The 27853-nt window shown below is 67.6% G+C and overlaps 1 protein-coding gene across 1 annotated transcript; it reads right to left on the bottom strand.

Moving 5' to 3' along the window:
• Window positions 1-170: 170 nt before the first annotated feature.
• NPC1L1 (NPC1 like intracellular cholesterol transporter 1) lies at window positions 171-26900 on the bottom strand. The gene is made up of 19 exons (XM_078850637.1): window positions 26847-26900; window positions 22257-23803; window positions 19685-19785; window positions 18143-18315; window positions 17409-17537; window positions 16535-16717; window positions 15944-16058; window positions 15547-15674; window positions 14920-15057; window positions 14646-14735; window positions 13031-13221; window positions 7269-7387; window positions 6064-6190; window positions 5248-5303; window positions 4612-4762; window positions 3689-3920; window positions 2545-2658; window positions 2270-2432; window positions 171-916 (listed from the first exon to the last, which is right to left on the bottom strand). The coding sequence occupies exons 1-19, from the start codon at window positions 26898-26900 to the stop codon at window positions 762-764; spliced, it is 3966 nt and encodes a 1321-aa protein (XP_078706763.1). The 3' UTR covers window positions 171-761.
• Between the last annotated feature and the right edge of the window lie 953 nt (window positions 26901-27853).

The raw sequence follows: 27853 nt of genomic DNA, 5'->3' as shown, positions 1-27853 counted from the left end.
GTGCTTAGCACAGGCAGGAATCCTTTACACTGAAATGCAGCTGCCTCCGTGGGGGAGCACAGCCGCTGTGCAGCAGCTGCACCAACGGCCCAGTGTGGGGTAGAGACGGAGGAACCCTGCCCCAGGGTTCCCATTTGCAAGGTTAAACGCAGACAAAGGCAGAAGGGTTAGAGCAAGGTTTAAATATAATTCAGGTAGGAAATTGTCTTGTAAACACTGAGAGGCGGGTTCCATCCGGCCCCAGGGCCAGAATCTGCCTGGAATTAAACACAGCAAATCAGAGCCCCCAGACTTCCAGGGATCAGAGACATGCAGGCCCCCCAGCTCGGCCTGTCCTAGGGGCTGACAACTCACTGGGCAAGGAAAGTGCATGAGCTCCCACAGGGGCCCGAGTGATGGGGTGTCTCGCTGGGGCAGCACTGAGTGTGAGGAGTGAGCGCCCCCTAGCGCTGAGCTAGGGCTTTGAGGTCAGTGCTGAAGGTGGGGAGCCCCCAGCACACTCCCTGAAAACACCCCTGGCTCTGCCCTGGGGCAGGCACTGAGTGCGTGGGGAGAGCGCCCCACGCTATGCAGGGTGCCCATCCCCCCAGCCCTGAGCCGCTGGCCTGGCCCCTCCAAGGCGGTGGTGGTAGAGGTGGGGAGATTTGAAGATTCAAAGGGTTGGGGGCTATCCAGCAGCAGAACCCCCCGACCCGCATTGAGTCAGAGAGGAGTGACTCCCCTGGCAGTAGCAGCAGCTCGGTGCCCCCTGGTTCTGCCCCTCAGAGGCGGTGGGAGGCCGTGGGGGGGTCCCCTGGTCCCTGGTCCTTGTCCTGGAAGCTGGGGTTCCTCACGGTCAGGCTGCCATCAGGGTGCCTCTTCTCCGGCTCCGGCTGTGGGGCCTTGGCCAGGGCTGTGGTGGGGCTGGCATTGGGCCCTAGGGTACAGGAGGGGCAGGTTAGAGCTGGGTGGGATGGCAGACGCCATGGCCAGAGGTACCACAGGCAGCTCCCCCCGTGCCAACCATGGTGCCCCTGTGCCCTGCCTCCTTCCCCCCAGCTCCGACCTCGGAGCAGGAGGCCTGGGTGTTGAACAGGTGGACATTGCAGGGTAGTGGGGCAGGCACTGTGGGGCAAGCGGGAAGCGCGGGGCGAGTGGGATGCTGTGGGGGAAGCAAGGAGTGCAGGGCAGCTGGGTTGGGCGCTGGTGGGCAGCACGGGGTGGATGGGGCACTGGGGAAGGCAGGACAGGTGCGATACTGTATGAGTACTGGGGGCAGATGGGCAGCGCGGTGGCTGGGGGGAGGGCGCTGGGGGCAGGTGGGCAGTGCGGGCGGCCGAGACGAACACTGGGGGCAGGCGGGCAGCGCAGTTGCTGGAGGGAGGGCGCTGGGGGCAGGTGGCCAGCGTGGGTGGCCGGGGTGAGTACTGGGGGCAGGCGGGCAGCGTGGCGGCTGGCAGGAGGGCGCTGGGGGCAGGCAGGCAGTGCGGCGGCCGGGACAAGCACCGAGAACAGGCGGGCAGCGTGGGAGGCTGGGACGAGCACTGGGGGCAGCCGGGCAGTGCGGGCAGCTGGGGTGAGCACTGGGGGCAGGCGGGCAGCGCAGCGGCCGGGGGGAGGGCACTGGGGGCAGTTGGGCAGCACGGGTGGCTGGGATGAGCACTAAAGCAGGCAGGCAGTGCGGCGGCCAGGGGTAGGGCGCTGGGGGCAGCTGGGCAGCGCGGGTGGCCGGGGTGAGTACTGGGGGCAGGCGGGCAGCATGGCGGCCAGGGGGAGGGTGCTGGGGGCAGACGGGCAGTGCAGCGGCCGGGACGAACACTGGGGGGCAGGCGGGCAGCGTGGTTGCTGGAGGGAGGGCGCTGGGGGCAGGCAACCAGCGCTGCAGCCGGGGTGCGGATGCTGGGGGCAGGCGGGCAGCGCATGTGGCCGGGGTGAGTACTGGGGGCAGGCGGGCAGTGTGGCGGCCGGGGGAAGGGCGCTGGGGGCAGGTGGGCAGCGCGTGTGGCCGGGGTGAGTACTGGGGGCAGGCAGGCAGCGTGGCGGCCGGGGGAAGGGCTCTGGGGGCAGCCGGGCAGCGTGGTGGCCGGGGGGAGGGCGCTGGGGGCAGGCGGGCAGCGTGGCGGCCGGGGGGAGGGCGCTGGGGGCAGCCGGGCAGTGTGGTGGCCGGGGGGAGGGCGCTGGGGGCAGCCGGGCAGCGTGGCGGCCGGGGGGAGGGCGCTGGGGGCAGCCGGGCAGTGTGGTGGCCGGGGGGAGGGCGCTGGGGGCAGGCGGGCAGCGTGGCGGTAGGCACCGAAGTAGCTGAGCAGCACGGGTAGGAAGACCAGGCCATGCAGCAGGCCCAGCAGCGTGATGAGCAGGTTCAGGCGGAAGAAGAAGATCTGGATGAGCTGGGCCTTGGCGAACGCCAGCACCACGATTCCCGGCAGGTTGGTCATGGCCACGCCAGCAAAGACCTGCAGGGAAGGGGGTTGGTCAGAGATGGCTCCGGCCACCCCCTCACAGGCCCTCCTTCCCCGGGGCTGGCCGGCCCCGACCCCCCACCTCGCCCCGCGGCCTCCCACTCACCGCGCTGCCCATGTTGACGGTGGCCTCCTTGGCCCTCTCCAGCCGGGTGGGCTGGGTGCTGACAGCGAAGGCCCGGGTCAGGTGGGACACGAATTCCACCGAGATGCCCACGGCCTGCAAGGGGCACAGGGAGTTAGCAGGGCTGGGGCTGGGGCAGGCAGGGCTGCAGCAGGCTCACAATGCCCCCCAGCACCCACACCCTCTGCCCACAGCACCCAAACCCCATGGCCCCCCAGCACGTGCAGCCCGCTCAGCACCCATACCCCATGCCCAGGATCAGAGACCCTGCCCCATGGGGCACAGTGGAAGAGGGCAGCGAGGGGGCACTGGGCCTGCTGGGTAACAGGCTCTCCATACAGCACTGAATCAAGGACCCACACACCCACCAAGTCCTGTCCCAGCATGCAGTGGGCTTCGGGACATCACAGCCATGCCCTCCCCTACCAGAGCTGGGTCCTGCGGCCACCTGTGAACGGCAGCATGGGAAGGGTGGGGGGATGCTGGGAAGCAGGCACCTGGGGCTGGAGGTCGGGAGCTGGGTGCCAGGTAGCCAGGGCTGGGGGTTGGGTTCCTGGGGATGGAGGCTGGAAGCTGAGTGTCCAGGTCTGGGTGCCAGACAGCTGGGGCTGGGAATCAGGGCTGGGTGCCAGGGGCTGGAGGCTGGGTGCCAGAGACTGGAGGCTGGGTGCCAGGTGCCTGGGACTGGAGGCCGGGTGGCTGGAGGCTGGGTAATGTGTGCCCAGGGCTGGGTGTGCAGGGCTGGAGGCTGGGTGGCTGGGTGCTGGGTGCCCAACACTGGATGCTGGGTGCCCGGGGCTGGAGGCTGGGTTCCCAGGGCTGGATGCCAAGGACTGGAGTCTGAGTGCCAGGTGCCTGGGGCTGGAGGCCGGGTGGCTGGAGGCTGGGTAATGTGTGCCCAGGGTTGTGTGTGCAGGGCTGGGTGCCGGGGGCTAGATGCCGGGGCTGGAGGCTGGGTGGCTGGGTGCCCAATGCTGGATGCTGGGTGCCCAGGGCTGGAGGCTGGGTGCCCAAGGCTAGATGCCGGGGCTGGAGGCTGGGTGGCTGGGTGCCAGGTGCCCAGGGCTGGAGGCTGGATGGCTGGGTGCCGGGTACCAGGGGCTGGGTGCCCGGGGTCAGCACGCACCGTCACCAGGTTGATGAGGGAGATGGCATTGTAGCTGATGCCCCAGAGCGTCATGGCACCCACGGTGTCCACCAGGATCATGACGATGGTGAGCAGGTTGATGAGGCCCGAACGCAGGTCCATGCCCAGCAGCACGCAGCAGATGGCGAAGGTGGGCACCAGGCAGAGCGCCAGGTTGAAGAGGCCCTCGCTGACGATGGTGAGGTACTGCTCGTAGAACACGTAGGTGACCCTGGGGGCCGGGCATGGCGTGAGACAACAACGAGCCCCCCCGAGACCCTACCCTGCCTCCGACCTGGGACACAGGCCTCTGGACAGTCCCCCCTGGATCCTCCCCTGCCTCCCCCTTGGAACAGGGCCCCTTGGACGGCACCCTGGGACCCTCCTGCTTCCCCCCGGGACACAGGCCCCTGGACGGTCCGTTCCCCCCCGCCTCCTCCTGGGATGGCCCCCAGGACCCATCCCCCTGTGCCTGGGACATGGCCCCCCAGATTGCCCTCAGGACCCCCACCTTGCCCAGGACATGGGCCCCTGGGACCATCCCCTGCCTCCCCCTGGGACATGGGCCCCTGGACAGCCCCCCAGGACCCTCCCCTGCCTCCCTCCTGGGACACGGGTCCCTTCCATGGTCCCCCGGGACCCATCCCCCTGTGCCTGGGACATGGGCCCCTGGACAGCCCCCTGGGACAATACCCTCCCTGCCTCAGGGACATGGGCCCCATTGTGCTGCCCCTCTGCCCCTGCTCTCACTGGACTGGCCCCAGCCCCAATCCCTCTAGACATGGGCCCAACCAGGCTGCACCCCACAGGGACCCAATGGGCATCCCCTCCCCCTTCTCCTCATGGGACAAGGCAGCAACATCCTTATGGGAAACACCCCCCAGAGCGCCCCCCCGACCCCTCTGTGCCATCTGCCCCCTCACGTGTAGGGGAAGACCCGGAAGCTGGGGTCGGTGCCCGGCACCCGCCGCATGGAGTGGGTGATGTTGGTTGCCAGTTCCCGCACTGCCCTCAGCGCGGCCGTGAACTCCTGGGAGTTAGTGAGGGGCGTGTGGTAGGCCATGAACCGCGAGGCTGGGGGAGATGGGGGGGTAAGACTACTGTCCCCTGGTTTGGAGAGCTCCCCTGGGACCCCCACTCCTCCCACTGTCCCTCTCCTCCCATATCCTGGGACCCCCTCCCCCACTATGCTCTCACCCCTATATCCTGGGACGCTCTCCCTCACTATGCCCTCCCAGTGCCCTCCTCCCCCATATCCTGGGAACCCCCCCATGCTTTTCTTGTACCCTCCTCACTACCCAGACTGCCGGATCCTGCCCCCAGTGTGGTCCCACAGGGCCCCCTTGTGCCCACTCTTTCCCTGGCATGCGACAGGCAGTGGGGCTGGACCCCCAGCGCTGTGTGGCGCAGGAGGGCAGTGTGGTCCTGATGCCCCCAGGAGGCAGACTGCTGTGTGCCATTCCCCCCTCCCCTGGGGGCAGGCCCTCCCCACCCATCTCACTGCAGAGGGGGTCTCCCCCGCCCCATGCGTGGGTGTGCCCAGCGCGGCTGGTACTTACCCTGGATCTCGCCGTCCGGGCCCAGCTTCACAGCGGTGTCGTAGGCACCCAGCCCCCTGGGTGGGGATAGGAGAGGGGTGGGTGAGAGCGGGGAGGGGCAGGGTGACCCCCCGCTACATGGGAAGCTCTCCTCTCACCTGAGTCTGCCTACAGTCTGAGCTGCCCACTATGGGGAAGGGGGTGCCTGGAGAGGTCCCCAGCGGGGCAGATGTGGGGTCCCTGTGTGGGGCAGGGCTGGGCCCCAGGGTGCTGGCCTGGGGCTCCGAGTCCAGCCCTATCAGCCAGGGTATGTGTGTCCTACACTGCTAGCCAGGCTGGGGGACAGAGGTGGGGTTGGGGGTACGGGCTGGGGGTGCTGCTAGCCGGTCCCAGAACGCCCCTAGAATGGCAAACTGGGGGGGAGGCAGAGTGAGGGGTCAGTTGGAAGTGTTTCCCTGTAGGTTGGCCCAGCGCTAATGGCCAGCGCCCATAGGTCCCGCCAGAAGGCTGCGCCCCGCCCAGCACAGCCGCGGGCCTGGCGAGAGCTGCAGGCGCCTGTGACAGTCAGTTACTCTGTGTGTGTGTGAGAGACACCCCTGGCCAGCAGGAGGCGCCGTCTGCCTGACCCCTCACCAGCAGGGGGCACTGTGCGTCTGTCTATCTGACCCTTCGCCGGCTGGGGGTGCTGCACATGTGTGTGCCTGTCTCACTCCTGGCCAGCAGGGGGTGCTGTGTGGGGCATGTGCTGCACCTCGATCCCAGCCCCGCTGCCCGCAGGGCATGTTTCCAGCCCCCGCCGCCGTCCCAGCGCCCGGCCCTGCCCCCACCAGCACCTACCCCTTGGGACAGTTGAGGTTGGGCATGTCATGCAGGAACCAGGGCAGGAAGTGGTTGAATTGCTCCACCGAGGGGCGAATGACCTCGCTCAGGTTCCTCATGCAGCTGAGCGGGCAGCTTGTGATGGCTGCGGGGTGAGAGGCCAGGATGGTGAGGGGGTCGCAGGGCGAGAATGACGGGCAGGTGGGCATGGGGGCTCTCCTCACCCAGAGGAATCCCCCGGGTGGATCAGACCTGGCTCTGCCCAGACCCGTCTCCTCTCCCACGGGGCCAGTCCCAGGGACGTGCCAGAGCCCCCATCCCATGGCTGTTCTGGAATCACCGGCCCCTTGGAGCTGTTTCTCCCAGACCCTGTCAGGCCAGGGCCAGCTCATGGCTAGGGACGGGAGGGCTCAGATCCCTGCTGCTGCTTTATCCCTCCAGGGAGCTCCCGCTGCAGTCGCGGCCCAGGTCAATGCAGGGCTCTGCTCAGCTCTCAGAGATCTAGTGGCCGGGAGTTCCACAGGCTGCACGGAATCGAAACCCAGAGTGTTGTGCCCTTCACTGCTTGTGCAGGATGAGCTTTGCACCCAGCCATGCCCTTTGCCATCCCACTCTGGCCAAACTCCCCCGCGCCCCTCCCAGCCACCTCCTGCCCCCCACTCCTGCCCCCCAACACACACTAAACAGAACTGAGTCTGGCAAGCGCTGGCAAAATCGCTTTGGGCTGAAACCTGCTTTCCAGTGTGCCTGCAGGGCTGGCCAGACCCCACTGACTCGCTGCCCCAGCCTGCCCCCACTGGGATCTCATGGCGATCTGAGGGGAAATCCAGCTTTTCCACCTGCCCCAAACCCCTGGGGTTCTGCCCGGCCTCTAGCATTGGAATCGCCTGGCCGTGGCATTCAGCAGTGGCAGCCAGACGCCATCGGGGCGCACAGGGCCCGTCTGTCCAAGGTGTGGCTGTGCCGGGACGGTCCTGTCTCGCTGCGGGGTGAGCCCCCTTCTCCAGCCTTCCCTCTCCCCAGACTGCAGGGGCCCTGTCTTGCCCTGCCCCACAGGGCGCCCCCCCCCCCCCACATCTCTGACCCCTCTCTCTGCAGTGACCACCTGCCCCCTTGTCTGGGGGGTCACAGTGCCACACCCGCTGGGGGAGCAGGGTCCTGGTGTCCCTTTCCGTGCCCAGCCCTGGGCAGCACAGTCAGGTTAACCCCCCAGCGAGACCTACTGTTGGTGGAGGGGCAGAACTGCCCCCCGCTGTGGCTGATGCGGCAGCATCTCGACAGAGGATGGAGCCAGTCAATAAAGTCATCCACCCAGGACGAAGCTGGGATGGCCAGGTAGGATCTGCACGAGAAGCAGGGGTGGCTGGTTAGTGGGGGCCCTGCCTGCGGTTGCAGGCCCAGCCGTAGGGCACCACGGGCCTACCCAGGCTAGGGTAGGGACAGAGCTGGACAGGAGGCAGCCGCCGGTGTGGGCTGGGGGACCCGGCTCAGATAATGACTTAGGTCCCAAGCAACCATCAGAGGCGCCCGCCTTTGTTCAAACCGAACAAATCCACACAGCGGGGCGCCCAGAAGACTTGGGGTTGAGGGTACCGGCAGAGCGAGGGGTACCGGCAGAACTGGAGGCATGGGCATTGGGGCAGAGCAAGGGGCCCTGGCAGAGATGGGGCGATGGGGCGGAATGAGGCTGTAGGGCGGAGCGAGGGGCCCTGTCAGAGGTGGGGGGAGGGGTTCTGGGGCAGGGCGGAATGGGGCTGTGGGCGGGAGCGAGGGCCCCGCGGAGCCGGGGGGAAGGGGCTGTGGGTGGGAGCGAGGGCCCCGCGGAGCCGGGGGGAAGGGGCTGTGGGCGGGAGCGAGGGCCCCGCGGAGCCGGGGGCGGGGGCTGTGGGTCGGAGCGAGGGCCCCGCGGAGCCGGGGGCTGTGGGTGGGAGCGAGGGCCCCGCGGAGCCGGGGGCGGGGGCTGTGGGTCGGAGCGAGGGCCCCGCGGAGCCGGGGGCGGGGGCTGTGGGTGGGAGCGAGGGCCCCACGGAGCCGGGGGCTGTGGGTGGGAGCGAGGGCCCCGCAGAGCCGGGGGCTGTGGGTGGGAGCGAGGGCCCCGCGGAGCCGGGGGCCGGGGCTGTGGGTGGGAGCGAGGGCCCCGCGGAGCCGGGGGCTGTGGGTGGGAGCGAGGGCCCCGCGGAGCCGGGGGCCGGGGGCTCTGGGTGGGAGTGAGGGCCCTGCGGAGCCGGGGGCTGTGGGTGGGAGCGAGGGCCCCGCGGAGCTGGGGGCTGTGGGTGGGAGCGAGGGCCCCGCGGAGCCGGGGGCGGGGGCTGTGGGTCGGAGCGAGGGCCCCGCGGAGCCGGGGGCGGGGGCTGTGGGTGGGAGCGAGGGCCCCGCAGAGCCGGGGGCGGGGGCTGTGGGTGGGAGCGAGGGCCCCGCAGAGCCGGGGGCGGGGGCTGTGGGTGGGAGCGAGGGCCCCGCGGGGCCGGGGCTGTGGGTGGGAGCGAGGGCCCCGCGGAGCCGGGGGCCGGGGCTGTGGGTGGGAGCGAGGGCCCCGCGGAGCCGGGGGCCGGGGGCTCTGGGTGGGAGTGAGGGCCCTGCGGAGCCGGGGGCTGTGGGTGGGAGCGAGGGCCCCGCGGAGCCGGGGGCTGTGGGTGGGAGCGAGGGCCCCGCGGAGCCGGGGGCTGTGGGTGGGAGCGAGGGCCCCGCGGAGCCGGGGCCTGTGGGCGGGAGCGAGGGCCCCGCGGAGCCGGGGGCTGTGGGCGGGAGCGAGGGCCCCGCGGAGCCGGGGGCGGGGGCTGTGGGTCGGAGCGAGGGCCCCGCGGAGCCGGGGGCTGTGGGTGGGAGCGAGGGCCCCGCGGAGCCGGGAGCGGGGGCTGTGGGTGGGAGCGAGGGCCCCGCGGAGCCGGGGGCTGTGGGTGGGAGCAAGGGCCCCGCGGAGCTGGGGGGCGGAGGCTGTGGGCGAGAGCGAGGGCCCCGCGGAGCCGGGGGCTGTGGGTGGGAGCGAGGGCCCCGCGGAGCCGGGGGCTGTGGGTGGGAGCAAGGGCCCCGCGGAGCCGGGGGCTGTGGGTGGGAGCGAGGGCCCCGCGGAGCCGGGGGCCGGGGCTGTGGGTGGGAGCGAGGGCCCCGCGGAGCCGGGGGCTGTGGGTGGGAGCGAGGGCCCCGCGGAGCCGGGGGACGGGGGCTGTGGGTGGGAGCGAGGGCCCCGCGGAGCCGGGGGCTGTGGGTGGGAGCGAGGGCCCCGCGGAGCCGGGGCTGTGGGTGGGAGCAAGGGCCCCGCGGAGCCGGGGGGCGGAGGCTGTGGGCGAGAGCGAGGGCCCCGCGGAGCCGGGGGCTGTGGGTGGGAGCAAGGGCCCCGCGGAGCCGGGGGCTGTGGGTGGGAGCGAGGGCCCCGCGGAGCCGGGGGCCGGGGCTGTGGGTGGGAGCGAGGGCCCCGCGGAGCCGGGGGCTGTGGGTGGGAGCGAGAGGGCCCCGCGGAGCCGGGGGCTGTGGGTGGGAGCGAGGGCCCCGCGAGCCGGGGGCTGTGGGTGGGAGCGAGGGCCCCGCGGAGCCGGGGGCCGGGGCTGTGGGTGGGAGCGAGGGCCCCGCGGAGCCGGGGGCTGTGGGTGGGAGCGAGGGCCCCGCGGAGCCGGGGGACGGGGGCTGTGGGTGGGAGCGAGGGCCCCGCGGAGCCGGGGGCTGTGGGTGGGAGCGAGGGCCCTGCGGAGCCGGGGGCTGTGGGTGGGAGCGAGGGCCCCGCGGAGCCGGGGCTGTGGGTGGGAGCGAGGGCCCCGCGGAGCCGGGGGCTGTGGGTGGGAGCGAGGGCCCCGCAGAGCCGGGGGCTGTGGGTGGGAGCGAGGGCCCCGCGGAGCCGGGGGCCGGGGCTGTGGGTGGGAGCGAGGGCCCAGCGGAGCCGGGGGCCGGGGCTGTGGGTGGGAGCGAGGGCCCCGCAGAGCCGGGGGCTGTGGGTGGGAGCGAGGGCCCCGCAGAGCCGGGGGCTGTGGGTGGGAGCGAGGGCCCCGCGGAGCTGGGGGCCGGGGCTGTGGGTGGGAGCGAGGGCCCCGCGGAGCCGGGGGCTGTGGGTGGGAGCAAGGGCCCCGCGGAGCTGGGGGCTGTGGGTGGGAGCGAGGGCCCCGCGGAGCCGGGGGCTGTGGGTTGGGAGCGAGGGCCCCGCGGAGCCGGGGGCTGTGGGTGGGAGCGAGGGCCCCGCGGAGCCAGGGGCCGGGGCTGTGGGTGGGAGCGAGGTCCCCGCGGGGCCGGGGGCTGTGGGTGGGAGCGAGGGCCCCGCGGGGCCGGGGCTGTGGGTGGGAGCGAGGGCCCTGCGGAGCCGGGGGCCGGGGCTGTGGGTGGGAGCGAGGGCACCGCAGAGCCGGGGGCTGTGGGTGGGAGCGAGGGCCCCGCGGAGCCGGGGGCCGGGGCTGTGGGTGGGAGCGAGGGCCCCGCGGAGCCGGGGGCCGGGGCTGTGGGTGGGAGCGAGGGCCCCGCGGAGCCGGGGGCTGTGGGTGGGAGCGAGGGCCCCGCGGAGCCGGGGGCCGGGGCTGTGGGTGGGAGCGAGGGCCCCGCGGAGCCGGGGGCTGTGGGTGGGAGCGAGGGCCCCGCGGAGCCGGGGCTGTGGGTGGGAGCGAGGGCCCCGCGGAGCCGGGGGCTGTGGGTGGGAGCGAGGGCCCCGCAGAGCCGGGGGCTGTGGGTGGGAGCGAGGGCCCTGCGGAGCCGGGGGCTGTGGGTGGGAGCGAGGGCCCCGCGGAGCGGGGGCCGGGGCTGTGGGTGGGAGCGAGGGCCCTGCGGAGCCGGGGGCTGTGGGTGGGAGCGAGGGCCCCGCGGAGCCGGGGGCTGTGGGCGGGAGCGAGGGCCCCGCGGAGCCGGGGGCGGGGGCTGTGGGTCGGAGCGAGGGCCCTGCGGAGCCGGGGGCTGTGGGTGGGAGCGAGGGCCCCGCGGAGCCGGGGGCCGGGGCTGTGGGTGGGAGCGAGGGCCCTGCGGAGCCGGGGGCTGTGGGTGGGAGCGAGGGCCCCGCGGAGCCGGGGGCTGTGGGTGGGAGCGAGGGCCCCGCGGGAGCCGGGGGCTGTGGGTGGGAGTGAGGGCCCTGCGGAGCCGGGGGCTGTGGGTGGGAGCGAGGGCCCCGCAGAGCCGGGGGCTGTGGGTGGGAGCGAGGGCCCCGCGGAGCCGGGGGCTGTGGGTGGGAGCGAGGTCCCCGCGGAGCCGGGGGCCGGGGGCTGTGGGTGGGAGCGAGGGCCCTGCGGAGCCGGGGGCTGTGGGTGGGAGCGAGGGCCCTGCGGAGCCGGGGCTGTGGGTGGGAGCGAGGGCCCTGCGGAGCCGGGGGCTGTGGGTGGGAGCGAGGGCCTGCAGAGCCGGGGGCTGTGGGTGGAGCGAGGGCCCCGCGGAGCCGGGGGCTGTGGGTGGGAGCGAGGGCCCCGTGGAGCCGGGGCTGTGGGTGGGAGCGAGGGCCCCGCGGAGCCGGGGGCTGTGGGTGGGAGCGAGGGCCCCGCGGGGCCGGGGCTGTGGGTGGGAGCGAGGGCCCCGCGGAGCCGGGGGCTGTGGGTGGGAGCGAGGGCCCTGCGGAGCCGGGGGCTGTGGGTGGGAGCGAGGTCCCCCGCGGAGCCGGGGGCCGGGGGCTGTGGGTGGGAGCGAGGGCCCCGCGGGGCCGGGGCTGTGGGTGGGAGCGAGGGCCCCGCGGAGCCGGGGGCCGGGGCTGTGGGTGGGAGCGAGGGCCCCGCGGAGCCGGGGGCTGTGGGTGGGAGCGAGGGCCCCGCGGAGCCGGGGGCCCGGGGCTGTGGGTGGGAGCGAGGGCCCTGCGGAGCCGGGGGCTGTGGGTGGGAGCGAGGTCCCCACTCTGAGATAGCGCGTGCCGGGGGCCGGGGGCTGTGGGTGGGAGCGAGGGCCCCGCGGGGCCGGGGCTGTGGGTGGGAGCGAGGTCCCCGCGGGGCCGGGGGCCGGGGGCTGTGGGTGGGAGCGAGGGGCCCCGCGGGGCCGGGGCTGTGGGTGGGAGCGAGGGCCCCGCGGAGCCGGGGGCCGGGGCTGTGGGTGGGAGCGAGGGCCCTGCGGAGCCGGGGGCTGTGGGTGGGAGCGAGGGCCCTGCGGAGCCGGGGGCTGTGGGTGGGAGCGAGGTCCCCGCGGAGCCGGGGGCCGGGGGCTGTGGGTGGGAGCGAGGGCCCCGCGGAGCCGGGGGCTGTGGGTGGGAGCGAGGGCCCCGTGGAGCCGGGGCTGTGGGTGGGAGCGAGGGCCCCGCGGAGCCGGGGGCTGTGGGTGGGAGCGAGGGCCCCGCGGAGCCGGGGGCTGTGGGTGGGAGCGAGGGCCCCGCGGGGCCGGGGCTGTGGGTGGGAGCGAGGGCCCCGCGGGGCCGGGGCTGTGGGTGGGAGCGAGGGCCCCGCGGAGCCGGGGGCTGTGGGTGGGAGCGAGGGCCCTGCGGAGCCGGGGGCTGTGGGTGGGAGCGAGGGCCCCGCGGAGCCGGGGGCCGGGGCTGTGGGTGGGAGCGAGGGCCCCGCGGAGCCGGGGGCTGTGGGTGGGAGCGAGGGCCCCGCGGAGCCGGGGGACGGGGGCTGTGGGTGGGAGCGAGGGGCCCCGCGGAGCCGGGGGCTGTGGGTGGGAGCGAGGGCCCCGCGGAGCCGGGGGCTGTGGGTGGGAGCGAGGGCCCCACAGAGCCGGGGGCTGTGGGTGGGAGCGAGGGCCCCGCGGAGCCGGGGGCCGGGGCTGTGGGTGGGAGCGAGGGCCCCGCGGAGCCGGGGGCTGTGGGTGGGAGCGAGGGCCCCGCGGAGCCGGGGGCCGGGGGCTGTGGGTGGGAGCGAGGGCCCCGCGGGGCCGGGGCTGTGGGTGGAGCGAGGGCCCCGCGGGGCCGGGGCTGTGGGTGGGAGCGAGGGCCCCGCGGAGCCGGGGGCTGTGGGTGGGAGCGAGGGCCCCGCGGAGCCGGGGGCCGGGGGCTGTGGGTGGGAGCGAGGGCCCCGCGGGGCCGGGGCTGTGGGTGGGAGCGAGGGCCCCGCGGAGCTGTGTGCGGCCCCACGGCTGGGCGCCCTCTCCCCGGCCCCAGGGTGCTCACACGTTGGGGAAGCTTGTGGCATACTGGATCTTCTGGGTCAGGGAGTTGTTGTCGCAGCCGGCGCTGGAGCAGGCCCCGTTCAGGCCAGGCCCCGTGGAGAAGTTGTAGCCGCCGGTGGTGACGAAGTAGGTGGGGAGGCCCACCGTGAAGTATTGGTTCAGGTACTCGAAGTATTGCACCATGTAGGAGTCCTGAGGAGACAGCGCAGGAACCATCGTGCCAGCTCCCTGCCCTGCCTCCCGGAGGGGGCAGCTCGGTTGGCTCGAAGACTGCGCCCCCCCTCGCCATGGCCCTGCCCACCGCCATCTCCCCGCCTCGCGCTGGGCACCAGCCGTGGCTAGCATGTCACCCCTCCACGGGCTCCACAGAACAGGGTTGGTGCCCCGGCATGGCCTGCCCTCCCAGGCACCCCCCAGACTGGCCCCCACAGAGCTGCCAGGCCCAGAGCTCCCAGTGGGGTCGCAGCCCCAGGAATCTCCTGCCCCAGGGCAAGCTGGTGTCTTTGAGTGGGAGATGGAGCAACTTCAGGGCTATGGGGCACCCCCACACCTCCCTAGTCCCCGCCCAACCCACCAGGCGCCTGTCTCCAGCCAGCCTCCTTGAAGCCCGGCACAGGGCAATGCCCCCAGGGGAAAGCGAGCCACACACGGCTGGAAGGTGCCCAGATACCCTGGTGATGGGGGTGGCAGAAAAGCCTGGGCGGAACAGGACAGAGTGTGACAAAGTGGGAACGTTCTTAATGTTTTCTCTGAATACTGTCTGGGTGCCTCAGTTTCCCCTAGGCATTTCTTAAGTCTCTAGGTGGTGGGATAAAGGTGTGCGATTGTTGCAGAGCCCTAGAGGGCAGGTGTGATGCTGTCTGCACAAAGAATGGCCGACACCCTGTCTCCTGGCCACTGATGGCCTGGGCCCTCCCCTGCAAAGGTGCCAACTGAAGGGGTTGGAGAACAAAGAGACCAGGTGACTTCCTGGCCCGGGAAAGGGACAAAGCCCAGAGGAGGAGAGGCTGGAGGGAGTTTCAGTTTGGGGCTGGCTGGGACATGGAGTGAAGGGCAGACATGGTTGTCTGGCTCACTGCCCCCCAAAATGGACCCGGCTAAGGGGTCCTGTTCTCTGCACCTACAAGGTCTGTTTTAGACCATGTCCCTGTCGTCTAATAAACCTTCTGTGTTACTGGCTGGCTGAGAGTCCCACTCTGAGATAGCGCGTGGGCAGGACACTCTGGCTTCCCCAGGACCCCGCCTGGGCGGACTCGCTGTGGGAAACGCACGGAGGGGCAGAGGAGGCTGAATGCTCCAGGAAGGTGGAGCCGGGGGAGCTGTGTGTCCTGCAGACAGGCTGCTCCCCGAGAGGAGACTGCCCCAGAGTCCTGCCTGGCTTCATGGGGAGCAGCTCCAGAGCATGGCCCAGGGACCCCGTGACACAGAGCTGCCCTGTTGGGGCTCCCGGGAAGCTGCCAACATGGGTGGGTGGGGTGCAACTGGCCAAGGGGCATCAGGGCCAGGCAGCGCCTGGACAGGGCCTGTAGCCCAGGCTCCAGGCGCCCTGTGAGAGCCGCGTGGCCCACAGGACCCGGGCAGACAATGGGCACGTGGGGGGGAGGGGGGGTTCTCACCTTGGGCAGCGCCAGCTCCTGGTCCAGCCCCACAGGCACCTGCAGCGCCAGGTAGATCCCGGCGCAGAACGTGAACAGGAAAAGCAGCATCTGGTGGGGAGGGGACACCGTGGTGAGAACAGCTCTACTGTCCCTCCCCCCAGCACCCTCCCCTTCCCCGCCTCCAGTCCCTGCCCTCTCCCTGCCGCACAGCACCCCAGCCCCAGCACAAGGGCCCAACCCCACCCTGGCATCCAGGCCCCCTCCCTGCCCCCTGCGCGTGGCCCTCGCTCACCACCAGGGCCCTGACGGTGCAGTTCAGCAGCGCGGGGGTGTAGACGCGCCGCATGAAGGGGCGCAGCAGCCCCTCGCTCCGCGCTGGGCACCCCGGCTTGCTCAGGCGGTGGCAGCAGCAGAGGTCGAGGCAGGCGGCCTGGGGGCAAAGGGGGTGTCAGCAGCACGAGGGCGCAGGGCACAGCCCTGCCAGGACGGGGAAGCCAGGGGACGTCTGTCCGGCCAGCGGCCTGGACGCAGGAGCCCTGCAGCCCTAGCCCTGGCCCGGCCCAAGGGGCACCCGGCCCTGCCCGTAAATCTGCCTGCTCGGTGCAGCCGGGGAATGGCCCCGCCCCTTCCCTCCCCACGCCCCTCGGCGGGCGCCCCTCCCCTCCTGCCCCCCAGCCCCCTGTCCCCCAGTGGGTGCCCCTCCCCTCCTGCCCTCCAGTCCCCTGTCCCCCAGTGGGCGCCCCTCCCCTCCTGCCCTCCAGCCCCGTGCCCCACGGCAGATGGCCCTCCCCTCGTGCCCCCCAGCCCTGTGCCCCACAGCGGGTGCCCCTCCCCTCCTGCTCCCCAGCCCCATGCCCCACGGTGGGCACCCCTCCCCTCCTGCCCCCCAGCCCCATGCCCCCCGGAGGGGGCACCTCACCTCCTGCCTGCGGGCGTCAAGGGAGACCAGTGCCACGAACATGGACATCTGGAGCAGGAAGTCAAAGAGCACAGCCAGGGCAGCATTGAGGGCGAAGGTGCGAACTGCGGGCATCCGTGTCAGGGAGCCTGTGGGCACGAGAGCTCGTGAGCAAGGGAGGGGTCTTTGTGCCTGGGGGAGCAGCTCGTGAGTGTGGGGGAGAGGCGCTGTGTGCACCCGGAACTACCCTGGCCAGACTAGCATTTCCCGGCACGGGTCCCGATGCCCCAGCCATGGCCCGGCGGCATTCCAGGAAGGGCACAAGCAGCCATGGCGCTGGGCACCCCCAGGTGCCCCACACCTGGGCCCAGCCCTCCCCCAGCTCAGGCCCCCCTACCCTGCGCCACGGGGCACTCACCCAGGAAGAAGCAGGTGGCCTCGGAGAAGCTGCACAGCAGCATGCTGGGGGCCACAGTGCCCAGCACCCGCCCGACGTGCTGCTCCCGCCGCTCGCCTGGCTCCCGCACCGACCTCTGCAAAGCACCCGCCAGGGTGAGGGGAGGGGCTGGGTGATGCCCCCCAACTGCCCCGCCCCCTGGTAGGGGCGTACCCCCTGCCTATTGCACCTCCCACCTGTCCTGCCAGTGGACCTCGCCCCCCAAACAGGACCTGCCCCAGCCTGGTTTTCTTCTTTACATCACCTGCTCCCACAGCCAGACGGGGTCGATCCCCATCCCCCCGCTGCTGTGGGAAGGGCCCCTCTGACCCCCATGCTCATGAGGGTCAGTCCCTGACCCCAGCCCCCTCAGCCAGGCCCCAGTGGGACACCCCAGCCCATGACCGATGGGATATCCCCAGCGGGCCCCAGGAGTGATGGGATGCTGCCCAGTAGGATGTGCCAGGAGGGGGCACTGCCCTTGGGTGTGGGGGATGGAAGGGATTCCCTGGAGGACTGGGCATTCTGGGGGGCTGGGCTGGGTGTTCTGGGGGGCTGGGTGCCCCAGCTCACCTGGTACTCCAGCACAAAGATGAAGATGTTGTCAGCGCCCACAGCCAGCACGAGGAAGGGCACCACCTCGAGGATGACGAGGGAGGAGGGCAGCCCCACGTACGCGTAGAAGCCCATGGAGGAGAACACGGCCCCCAGCACCACCAGGACCCCACCCAGGCCCAGCGTCACCTTGGAGTCCACCTGCAGGGGGCAGCGCAGCAGGTCAGGGCGACTGGCACCCGTGGGGGACAGGGACTCTCGGGAGTGATGCGGAGACGGGGTTGCAAGGAAGCGGCTGGGGGGCTCGGCAGGGGGCGTTCTGCCCTGGTGCTCAGGGAAGGCTATGGGGCTGGGGCTGTGCATGGCAAAGCCAGGGAGCACTGGGCTGTGGGGCCGGGGAGCCGGGGCTGTGCAGAGATGCGGGGTGCATGCAGTGGACCCTGGTCTTTCTGTGGCGGCTGATTGAGTCCGTTCCAAGCTGCGCAAAGAGACCCAACCAGCTCTGGAGACCGAGAGTCCCCCACAGGCAGCCCCAGCCCCCTACTCTGCAGGGAATGGCCAGCCCCCTCTCCAGGGCCCGCTCAGCCCCAGGGCGTGCCAGCAATGGGTGGGTGCAGGGGTGCTTGGCTACTAGAGACTGGAGTAAAAAGAAAAAGAGTACTTGGGGCACCTTAGAGACTAACCAATTTATTTGAGCATAAGCTTTCGTGAGCCACAGCTCACTTCATCGGATGCAGACTGGAGAGACTGGAGTGAGACACAGGCCAGCAGACAGACACTGCCCTCACCGCAGGCTCATGCCAGGGCCCCATCCCAGTCCCCTGCTTCCCAGCTGGCACAATGGGCCCAAAGCAAGCCCCAAAGCCTCCCACCAGCCCCGCTGCCCCCGTACCAGGATACGCCTGCAGCTGGAGTATTCGCCCAGGGCCAGAGCGATGTAGAGGAAGATCACCAGGTAGCTGATGGCGAAGATGGGGATGTCCTCGGCTGTGGTGCGGTTAATCTCATCCTCCAGGGAGCGCTGGGGGGCAGGGGGTTAGAGACAGGCAGTGCCACGGGGGGAAGGGGCAGCGCCCGCTTCCCATGGCCACTGGCTGGAACTGTGCCCGTTGGAGCCAAGAGCTGTGCCCTGGGGCCTCCTATGGGGCTAGAGGGCTGGGCTTCCCCCATGCACCCTGAAGTGCCCTCTGTTTGCCCCTGCCCTGGCTGTGGCTGTCCCTCCCCCATCCCTTCCTGCTGTCCCCCCTCTCCCCCCAGCCCCAGTCTGGCATCAGGAAATGCCCTGTGCCCAGCACCATCACCCGCGCATATGCCCCCAAACCAGAGCTTGTCCACTGTGCCAGCAGCAGAGGCTCATCCTTGGCCTTTAATGGAGCAAGGAGAGGGGGCAACAGGATGTGGGGGCCACTCTGGGCTGGGGGATACTCCAGGCTGGGGGGAGCACGCTGCACCCTGTGCAGTGTTGGGGTCCTGGCTCCAGAGACCCCAACAGACCTGAACAGCCCTGAGCCATAAGAGAGTTCCTGATGGGGGGGTCTTTGAGCCCCCATTGTCCAGGGTTGGCACCCCAGGCCCTGGCCCCCAGCCGGGTGTCTGCGATGCCAGGGCCTGTCGCTACCCCAGTACCTCGGCCATGTAGGCGACGGTGTAGTTGTGGGTGTGGGCCCGCTGGAACTCCCGCACCACCTGCAGGAAGCGCTGCTCCCACAGCAGAGCCCAGCCATACTCTGCCTGGCTCCGCAGGTAGTTGTTCAGCGAGAAGGTGAGGATCAGTGCCTGGGCCTCCGAATAATCTTCACCTGGCGGAGGAGGGCACTGAGAGCCGGCAGGCATGGACATCCCCCTCCTCCCGCCAGCCCTCGGCACTCAGCCTCCTGCCCCTGCCCACAGCAGCACCCGGCTCACAGGAAAGGAGCTGGGCTGATAAGGGAGATCATAAATATCCAGACTTTGCCATCCTGCCCCACCCGGGCACCTTCCAGCTCAGGATTTAGGGCCACTTCCCAAACACCAGCCCCCCGGGATCAGTGGGAGAGGGGCAAGGAGCCTTCCAACATCACTGACAGGCAGCGGTGTGGTAGCTGGCTAACCCCACACTGCAACACCTGCTGACCGCTTAAGACAGGAAGTGACAGTTCTGTACCCAGTTGATACTGCCACAGGGTGGAGGGAGTCGGGGGGCAGGCTGAAGTCCCTGGAGCACTGGCTAGGATGCCAGGGTCCTTAGCAGAGTCCTGGAATCTCCAGTGGCCCCAAGCAGCCAGAGCCTTGGTTCCGGTCTCCTCCTCCAGATGGCACCTCCAGGAGCACCGGGCTGAGGCACTGAACCAGCTAAGACGTGTGCCAGGGGCTGGGGGCTTCTCATCCAGATGCCGGGACGCCCCCAGGGCCGGCGATCCAGAGCAGACCTGGTGCTGGAGTCACCCTGGCTGGACTGGCACAATCTGTGCTCGGTCCCACCAGGCCGGATGCAGGCAAGGGGCTCCACGGCTCCCTGCTGCTTCCCACACCAGCCCCATCACCAGCTCCCCCTTGAGCCAGCCCCCAGAGTGGGATGCCTGCGAGGCTCAGCCCTCTCCTGCCCATGCCTTCTGCAGCCCGTCTCTCCAGTTCGGGCTGTCCTCACCCAGAGCTGGACCTTGGCCCCTCCGCGGCGGGCACAGCTGCTGCTCCATGCCCTCGCTGCGTGCAGCCCCGCCCCACTCGGATGCTGCTGCTCATCTCTTCGCCTCACACCTTCTCCGGTGCCTCGGACACCCGCCGCTGGTCTTCTCTTGCCAGGTCCTGCCTGGCTGTCCCCACCCTGCCCATCGCCTCTCCTGCGCTGGCGAGCCCCGCTGTGCTTTGCCATTCATGCCAGCTGGCACCGCTCACGTGGCACATGCCCAACAGATGCAGCTGTGCACCCGCTGCCCTCACGCTGGGGAGACGCTCCCTTTGAACATCCCCAGAGACGCCTGGTTATCCCCTCTCAGCCGCTCCGTCACTCTTCCCCTGGCCGTGGTGCCAGGCTGCTGGGGCGCTGTGCCAACACCTGCCAGCCAACCCACCACATGCTTCCCTTGTGCCCCCCTCCCCCACGGAGCCGTGAGCCCTGTGGAGGAGGTGGGCGGTCGCTGCCCATGAAGCCAAGGAGCTGGGTGCCCGCCTGGCACTGGTGTCCCTTACCTGTGTAGCCACCCACGGCCAGGAAGGGGAAGACAGGCACGCCGTAGTCAGCGATGCAGCTCAGCTGCAGGTTCGTGATGTCCTTGAAGGAGAGCGGCGAGCTGGGGAGGCAGAAGGAGTGAGTGAGAGCAGGCTGCCTGCCAGGGGCACTGCAGGGCCCCCGCACCCCGGGACTCCGGATGCCACGGTCCCATTGGCTCTGCAGCACTGTGTCTATGCTCACTCCTCTGCAAACTGCAGCCTGCCCCAGGAGCTCCCCCTAGGGATGGGCCTGGGGTGGGCGCAGAGAGAAGGGGGGCTGGAGGCACACCGCAGGGTGGGGAGGGGAACTGCGAAGCGGGAGGGTGGAGAGAAGAGATGGAGAAAGCCAGTGACAGGGGAGGAGCTGGCGGTGGGCATGGCAGGGGCAGCAGGAGAGGAAGGTCGGCACCCTCTAACCATCCCCATCTCCAGCCTTTCTGCAAGGGGCACCCAGCATGGCAGAGCTACTGCCTCGTAGGGAGCTCCCCACCCCAGGGCTGAGCCACTGCCAGTCCCCCACAGCACTCCAGGGAGAGACCCCCAGTGTAGATCCAGAGCCTCCCAGCACACATCCCAGCAGGGAGTCCCCCAGAGCCCAGAGCCACCCTGTGAGGAAGTGGGAATTTTTGGCAGTATTTTTGTGAGGCCTACCTGTGACTCAGTTTCCCCTGTACTTTTCATGGCAACCCCATGGGGGCGAAAGAGTTAAGACTGCCCTTGGGACCAGGCAGGAGCTGGGGAGGTGGGAGTGGCTGAGGCTGACCCAGATCTATGGGAAATCCAGGCAGAGAGCTGCACGTAGGAGGGGGCAAGGGATGGGTTCCCCCAGCTCTCACCAGGGACGCTGAGCAGAGGCAGCTGGAGAACAAAGCCCGAGGGGGCTGGGCTGGGGATACAGAGCTGGCTTCTGGGACAGGCAACAGGCCGGCGAGGCAGAGCCTGGCAGGCGCCCGTGGCCGTGTGGCTGGGGGGCACCAGCTTGGCCAGCAGGGTTATGTCTCAGCCTTCACGTCTCTGTGCTGAGCTCAGCCCGGCCTGCACCCCACCAATCAACCCTGCTCTGCTGGGACAGGCTGCCTGGGGTCCGTGCACACCCCACGGGGCTGCGCTGGGCCCCGCGAGGCTCTGCCCAGCGTCTGGCTCGGCCGCGCTCACTGGGCAGAGCTCCGGGTGCGAAGCAGGAGGGCTGGGATGCCATGGCCCACCCTGAAGGAAAAGGGGGACCCCTGGGGGGCTGGCACGCTGAAGTGGTCCCCCGGGGTGTACCCGGTGGAGCTCTGGAGAAGAGCACAGCAAATCTGATTGCCCAGGCATGGAGACCTAGCAACCAGTGCCCCAGAGAGCAGCACTGCCCGTTTCACCGCAGGGGCTGAGCTGCAGCTCGGGGAGCTAAAAGTGGGTTGTGGGAAGCAGTTGGGGCACCTGACTTGGGACATAGGCAGGTCAGAGTGATGGGGCTGAGGGCTCTGGGCTAAGCAGGATGGACGGGGCTGGATCTTTCTTTTCTCTGGGCTACCCGAGGCCTCCCTGTGCTGTGTCCAGCCGGGCGCCCACGCCGACTGGGTGTCCCTGCAGAGGCTAGTGGAGGGAATGTGCTGCTCCCCGAGATCGTCCCAGTCTCCCTCAGGGGCTGCCTTGGTGGGACTTGCTGAGAGGAGCTCACAGTGGGAAGCCAGGGGCTGATGGCCTAAGGAGGCGGTGAAGCTGCAGGGCTTGTCCTGGAGGAATAGCGAGACTGCCGGGAGTCTGGCTCGCTGAAGGGAGCCTCCCAGAGACTGTGCCATAGCCCCGGTCCCAGGGATCCATGACACTAAGATGTCTGGGAGCTTCCTCCCGGGGACGGACTGGGAAAGGAGAGAGGCACTGAAGAGCCTGACACCGAACTGTCACTGGATTGACTGTGACGTCCGACACTTCGCAGAACTCGGCAGCGCTGTAAGCACAAGAGGCAGCCAGATGGAGACATTAAAGCCAGAATAGCGAAGCCAGACATGATTCACAACCCAAACCAAACACCACGTGCTGGGCCCAGCTGCCTAGGACAAATCCACACTAGCAGACAGCCAGCAAAGCTCCCAAGCCCAGAACTTGCAGGGAGGATGAAAGGGAAAGTGACGGGCCAGGAAATGCTGGCATGAAAATGGAGGTGGTAGGAAATGCATGGAGGGGTGCGCTGAGCCAGGGAATGAGGCAGGAGCTGGGCCGGAATCCCGAGGCCGAGAGGCAACGGGGCAGACCGAGAACGGCTTGGAAACGCACGAGAGAAGCAGAGTGGAAAGCGACTGGTCCTGCTCTGGAAGGAATAGGCCACAGATGTGGGGGGACACAGGGAATAAAGGGGCATCAGTCAAGTCCAAGTCTCTACAGACCGTTAGCGGGTATGGAACCACAACCTTCTGTGTTGACTCCTACCCCCCGAGCCAAAGGGGAGAGCTGTGGGGGGCCCAGGGCTGGACGAGCGGAGGGCTGCAGATCAGGAATGGGGCATTGGCAGAGCTGTATGGGAAGCGTGCACACCACCTTTTCTCCCACACCGGGGCCTGGCACTTACTTGACACAGTAGAGGAAGTGGTCTCTCCAGTCCACCATGCCCGTCTGGCCCCCCTGAGTCTGGCTGGCTGTCATCTCCAGGCGGGTACGGTTGTTCTGGAAGTACTGCACCAGGCTGTTGACGAAGCAGTCAGTGGCGCGGGCGTTGTTGGGGTTCAGGGGGGCGTAGCAGATGTCCTTGAGCGTCACATTCCTGCCGTCCTTCTCCGACCAGACCTCGATCTCCTGCAGCCGCGTCTGCAGCTCCAGCAGGTCCAGCAGGACGGCCATGGAGAGGATCCCGCTGAAGTTCTTCTTGCCCAGGAGAAGGGAGTTGTAGGTGTAGCTAGGGAGGCCCTTGGCCGTGAGGATCACTTGGTTGGTCCTGAAGAAGGGCCCGAAGTTCTGGTCGTAGAAGTCCTTCTCCTGCCGGGCTTGGCTGTCAGGCGAGGACCAGAGCTCCACGGGGTCCGTGGTGAGCTGGATAAAGACCATCCCACAGGAGAGCCCCACCACCACCACGGCTGAGATCAAGATGACCGAGACCGGGTGGGAAGCCACCATGGTGCCCCATCTCCTGAACATCTTCCCCAGGATGCGGTGGGTGGCCTGGCTGAGCCTCTCCGAGCGCTTCGGCCGGTCCCTCGGATGCTGCCGCCCCTCACCGCCGGCCTGTTTGGGCCTGGAGATGCAGCGCCACGTCAGGAAGGCCCCGAAGAGCACGGTGAGCAGGCAGAAGAGCAGACAGCACACAAACAAGATCCCGTCTAGGCTGCCCACCTTGAAGGGTGGGGGCTGGAGCGTGGGGGTGGGGATCTGCGGGCAGGACTCGGCACAGTCCAGGCAGGAGCACGCCTCTCCCTCGTCACTGACGGCCCTGCCGCAGCGCCATGTCTTGCTGTTGAGCGGCACGATGCCCTCCCCGACGACGCCATTGGCGGGCACCAGCTGGAAGTCGATCTCCAGTGGGGCCAGCCCGTTGCTGCTGTCCCCCTGGAAGTCCAGCCAGCGCTGGCTGGTGCACAGGGTGGCACCGTACTTGCCGCACATGGCAGTGATGGCATAGCCACCGGTGGCGGGGATCCGGACGCCCTTGCAGGAGTCATAGGACTGGTCGGCGAAGGTCTGGTTGTAGAAACACTGGTACTCCAGCACGCCCACCTGGCGCACGCCCAGGGCAGAGGTGCGGTTGAAGAAGCGGGTGACGTTGGTGAAGAGGCTCTGGTCGGGGCTGCAGATGTTCTGGCAGTAGATGTTGGCGAAGTTCTCGGAGCAGGCAGGGCAGCGGGTCAGGACGGCCTGGGAGATGGCCAGGCTGAGCTGCAGGGCCACCAGCTGGTTATAGGAGCAGCAGGCATAGGTGGCGGTCTCGCCTGTGTACAGCCGGGGGCACACCTCCTTCAGCTTGCTGAGGGTGGCACCTCTGAGCAGCCGGGCCTGCGTGTTGGACAGGCAGGGCACCGGCGACCACAGCAGGCTCACGTTGACCTCGGGGTTCCGCCCGCACTCGCCGTAGAAGGAGCAGTACCCGGCCTGGTGGATTTCTGTCAGCGCCCCTGCAGCCTGTCCCTGCAGGAGAGAAGGGAGACGGGTTACCAGCAGCGCAGCTGGGGGGCTGGGAGTCACCGGGGATGGGACCTGCCCTGATCCCCCAGCCCCATGACCCAGGGACACCCAGGGCAAGACTGACCCCCACGACCCAACCCCCAACCCGGGGACACCCCAGTGTGAGCCGACCACCTGCACCCTGATCTCCAACCCAGGGACACCCTAGTGGGAGACTGATCCCCATATCCCAACCCTCCAACCCAGGGACACCCCAGTGCAAGACTGACTGCCACAACCCAACCACCAACCCAGAGACACCCCCAGTGTGAGACTGACTGCCACAACCCAACCACCAACCCAGGGACACCCCCAGTGTGAGACTGATCCCTTGCACCCCGACCCCCAACCCAAAACCCTCCCAGTGGGAGACTGACCCCCCCACACACCCTGACCCCCAACTTGGTGACACTCCTAGTGTGACTCTGACCCAGTGCCTTGACAGCACCGCATGACTCCTGCTAGAGTGCGACTGATCCCCAACCACACAACCCCCGACCTAATGAGACCGTCCTCCTCCCCTCAAAGTGAGACCAGCACCAGGCCCTGCACCTGCCCTGCCCTCTCACCCTGCTGAGAGCTGCATGCCCTTTTCACGCTGCCCAGCCAGCTGCTCCCAGCGCTGCCTATTCCCAGACTGCCCCAAATTCTTTTCCACCCCCTCAAGATCGTTTTTTGACCCACCATTTTTCTCAACTTTAAAATGGGGAATTTCCCAGATTTGAGTTTGGAAACCTGTCGGGTACCAGCAGCGGCCCCGCCCTGCCCAGCCCTGGACTCCTGGCAGGATTTCGGGGGAGCTAGGGGCTGGCCCTGGCTAGGTGCTTAATGACTTCCTTGTTTTGGTTTTCACCAAGAAGGTTGGTGGCGATTGGACATCTAACATAGCGACTGCCAGTGAGAATGAAGTAGGATCAGAGGCTAAAACAGGGAAAGACCAAGTTAAAAATTATTTAGACAAGTTAGATGTCTTCAAGTCAAATACATCCTAGAATACTCTAGGGCAAATCTAGTGCCCATCTATAAAAAGGGAAATAAGGACAACCCGGGGAATTACAGGCCGGTCAGCTTAACTTCTGTACCCGGAAAGATAATGGAGCAAATAATTAAGCAATCAATTTGCAAACATCTAGAAGATAATAAGGTGATAAGTAACAGTCAGCATGGATTTGTCAAGAACAAATTGTGTCAAACCAACCAGACAGCTTTCTTTGACAGGGTACCAAGCCTTGTGGATAGGGGGAAGCGGTAGACATGGTATATCTAGACTTTAGTAAACCTTTTGATGCTGTCTTGCATGACCTTCTCATAAACAAACTAGGGAAATGCAACCTAGATGGAGCTACTGTAAGGTCGGTGCAAAACTGGTACGAAAACCGTTCCCAGAGGGTAGTTATCAGTGGTTCACAGTCATGTTGGAAGGACATAAAGAGTGGGGTCCCATAGGAATCAGTTCTGGGTCTGGTTCTGTTCAATGTCTTCATCAATGATTTAGATAATGGCATAGAAAGTACACTTACAAAGTTTGCAGACGATACCAAATTGGGAGGGGTTGCAAGTGCTTTGGAGGACAGGATTAAAATTCAAAATGATCTGGACAAACTGGAGAAATGGTCTGAAGTAACTAGGATGAAATTCAATAAGGACAAATGCAAAGTACTCCACTTAGGAAGGAACAATCAGTTGCACGCATACAAAATGGAAAGTGACTGCCTAGGAAGGAGCGCTGCAGAAGGGGAATCTGGGGGTCATAGTGGATCATAAGCTACATATGAGTCAACAGTGTAACACTGCTGCAAAAGAAGCAAACATCCTTCTGGGCTGGATTAGCAGGAGTGTTGTAAGCAAGACACGAGAAGTAATTCTTCTGCTTTATTCCGCGCTGATTAGGCCTCAACTGGAGTATTGTGTCCAGTTCTGGGTGCCACATTCCAGGAAGGATGTGGACAAATGGGAGAAAGTCCAGAGAAGAGCAACAAAAATGATGAAAGGTCTGGAAAACATGAGTTGTGAGGAAAGGCTGAAAAACTTGGGTTTGTTTAGTCTGGAGAAGAGAGGACTGAGAGGGGACATGAGAACAGTTTTCAAGTACATAAAAGGTTGTTACAAGGAGGAGGGAGAAAAATTGTTCTTCTTAACCTCTGAGGACAGGACAAGAAGCAATGGGCTTAAACTGCAGTAAGGGTGGTTTAGGTTGGGCATTAGGAAAAACATCCTGTCAGGGTGGTTAAATCCTGGAATAAATTGCCCAGGGAGATTGTGGAATCTCCATCACTGGGGATTTTTAAGAGCAGGTTAGACAAACACCTGTCCGGGATGGTCTCGTTAATACTTAGTCCTGCCATGAGGCAGGGGACTGGACTCTCGAGGTCCCTTCCAGTCCTAGGATTCTATGAATGCACCCCCCACACACATGGGTCTGCCCACAAACATCCTAGCCAATGCCAGTCCCACCAGCCCAGAAACTGGGCACCCCTCAACCACGGAGCAAGGGCAGCCAGCTGAGCTGCCCCTCCACACAGCACCCCCGCCATTGCCGTTGGAGAGACCCCCTCTGGGGGCAGAGGCAGGCATCTTCGGCCAGCGGAGCTGTGATCACCCCCTGCCCACGAGTGATGGGCTCAGACCCCTGCGTAGGGACCCTGCAACTCCGTTAGACCTTTGGACACTGAAAGCCTTGGCTGGATTGGGGCCAGGGCCCCCAAGAGGGGAAAGGCCCCATGTTCTCTCCCCTGCCCCCCTGAGCCAGCCAGTCCCTGCCCTGGGGGTGGATTGGAGCTTGCCCATTCCCTGCCCATCCTTGAAGCTGCCCCAGACTGGCACAATCACCCTGATTTTGGAAGAGATGATGCCAGAGACACCAGCCCAGCCCAGTCCCCTGGGTGGCACCGGCAACCCTTCAGCAGCTGTTCTGTATAAGGGTGCCCTGCCCTCCCCGCACTCCCCAGACCCCACCAAACCAGCTGATGGGGTGGGGAGTGGCTGGCCATGCCCAGGACGCACTCACCAGGCCCAGGGTGGCGCTGAGCAGCACCAGGGTGAGCGCAAAGTGGCCTGGCATCCTCTCAGTGTCGCCAGCGCTGGAGGAGCAGCTGGCAGTGGGAGCCCAGGGCCAGGTCTGCCCCACCCCCACGGACCCTGCATTAATGCAGCTACTGCCTGCTATTAGCCCATCTGGCCTGATGGCCAGGAAGCCAATCAGACTGCACCACAACCGTAAATCCCTTGTATCATTAACTCAGGGGCAGGCCGGCTGGGCCAGCGACAGGAGCTGCTATTATACATATTGTAACGGGGTTTTTTTTGGAGTGGGGCGTGTCTTTAAAAAAACAAACTGAAAACTAGAGATCCTGGCGTGTGGGGTCACACTGACACCCCCCTGGGTTAGCAGCCGGGCTGCACCCTTCAGATCTCCGCCACCTGAGTTACTGCAGGAAGTGACAGCAGTAGTAGGTTGTCATCCTCTGCATGGACCAGCACTAGGGGGGACAGGACACACACTCCTCCAGGGGGTTTCATGGCTTTTTCCTGACAGCAGAGGAAGGGGGAGACTCAGGACTCCTGGGTTCCATGCCATGCTCTGGAGGGCAATGTCTGTACTGGGCACAGACACTTCTGCCCGTTTCTCCCAGATCAGATTTGACCCTTACTGCCTCACGCGCTCCAACTTGTCCTCAGTCCAGTCCTGTCTCCCCCACCCCGCCCAACTCCACGTACCAGCCCCCATCTCCCCCATCCTTCCATACACCCTCACAGGGTGAAGCCCCACAGTCACATCACACTGACCCGCACAAGGACTTCTCAGTCAGCAATTGTCCTCTGCATTTTGCGGTCTCCACAGAGGCTTGAAAATCGGGCCATGCTGCCTCCTGTCCAGCCAGCCGCATTGTCGAACTGCACACACCCAGGCGCCCCCTGCAAAATTTGCTCCGGGGATCCCTCCACTCATCCGGCCCAGGGGTCCTGCCCCAACACAAGTTGGCTTTGGCTGCTCATCTGGTTGATCCCAGGGAT

Source organism: Lepidochelys kempii, chromosome 26 (genome assembly GCF_965140285.1).
Source record: "Lepidochelys kempii isolate rLepKem1 chromosome 26, rLepKem1.hap1, whole genome shotgun sequence".
NCBI lineage: Eukaryota > Metazoa > Chordata > Testudines > Cheloniidae > Lepidochelys > Lepidochelys kempii.
This window is presented reverse-complemented; position numbering and strand designations above follow the sequence as displayed.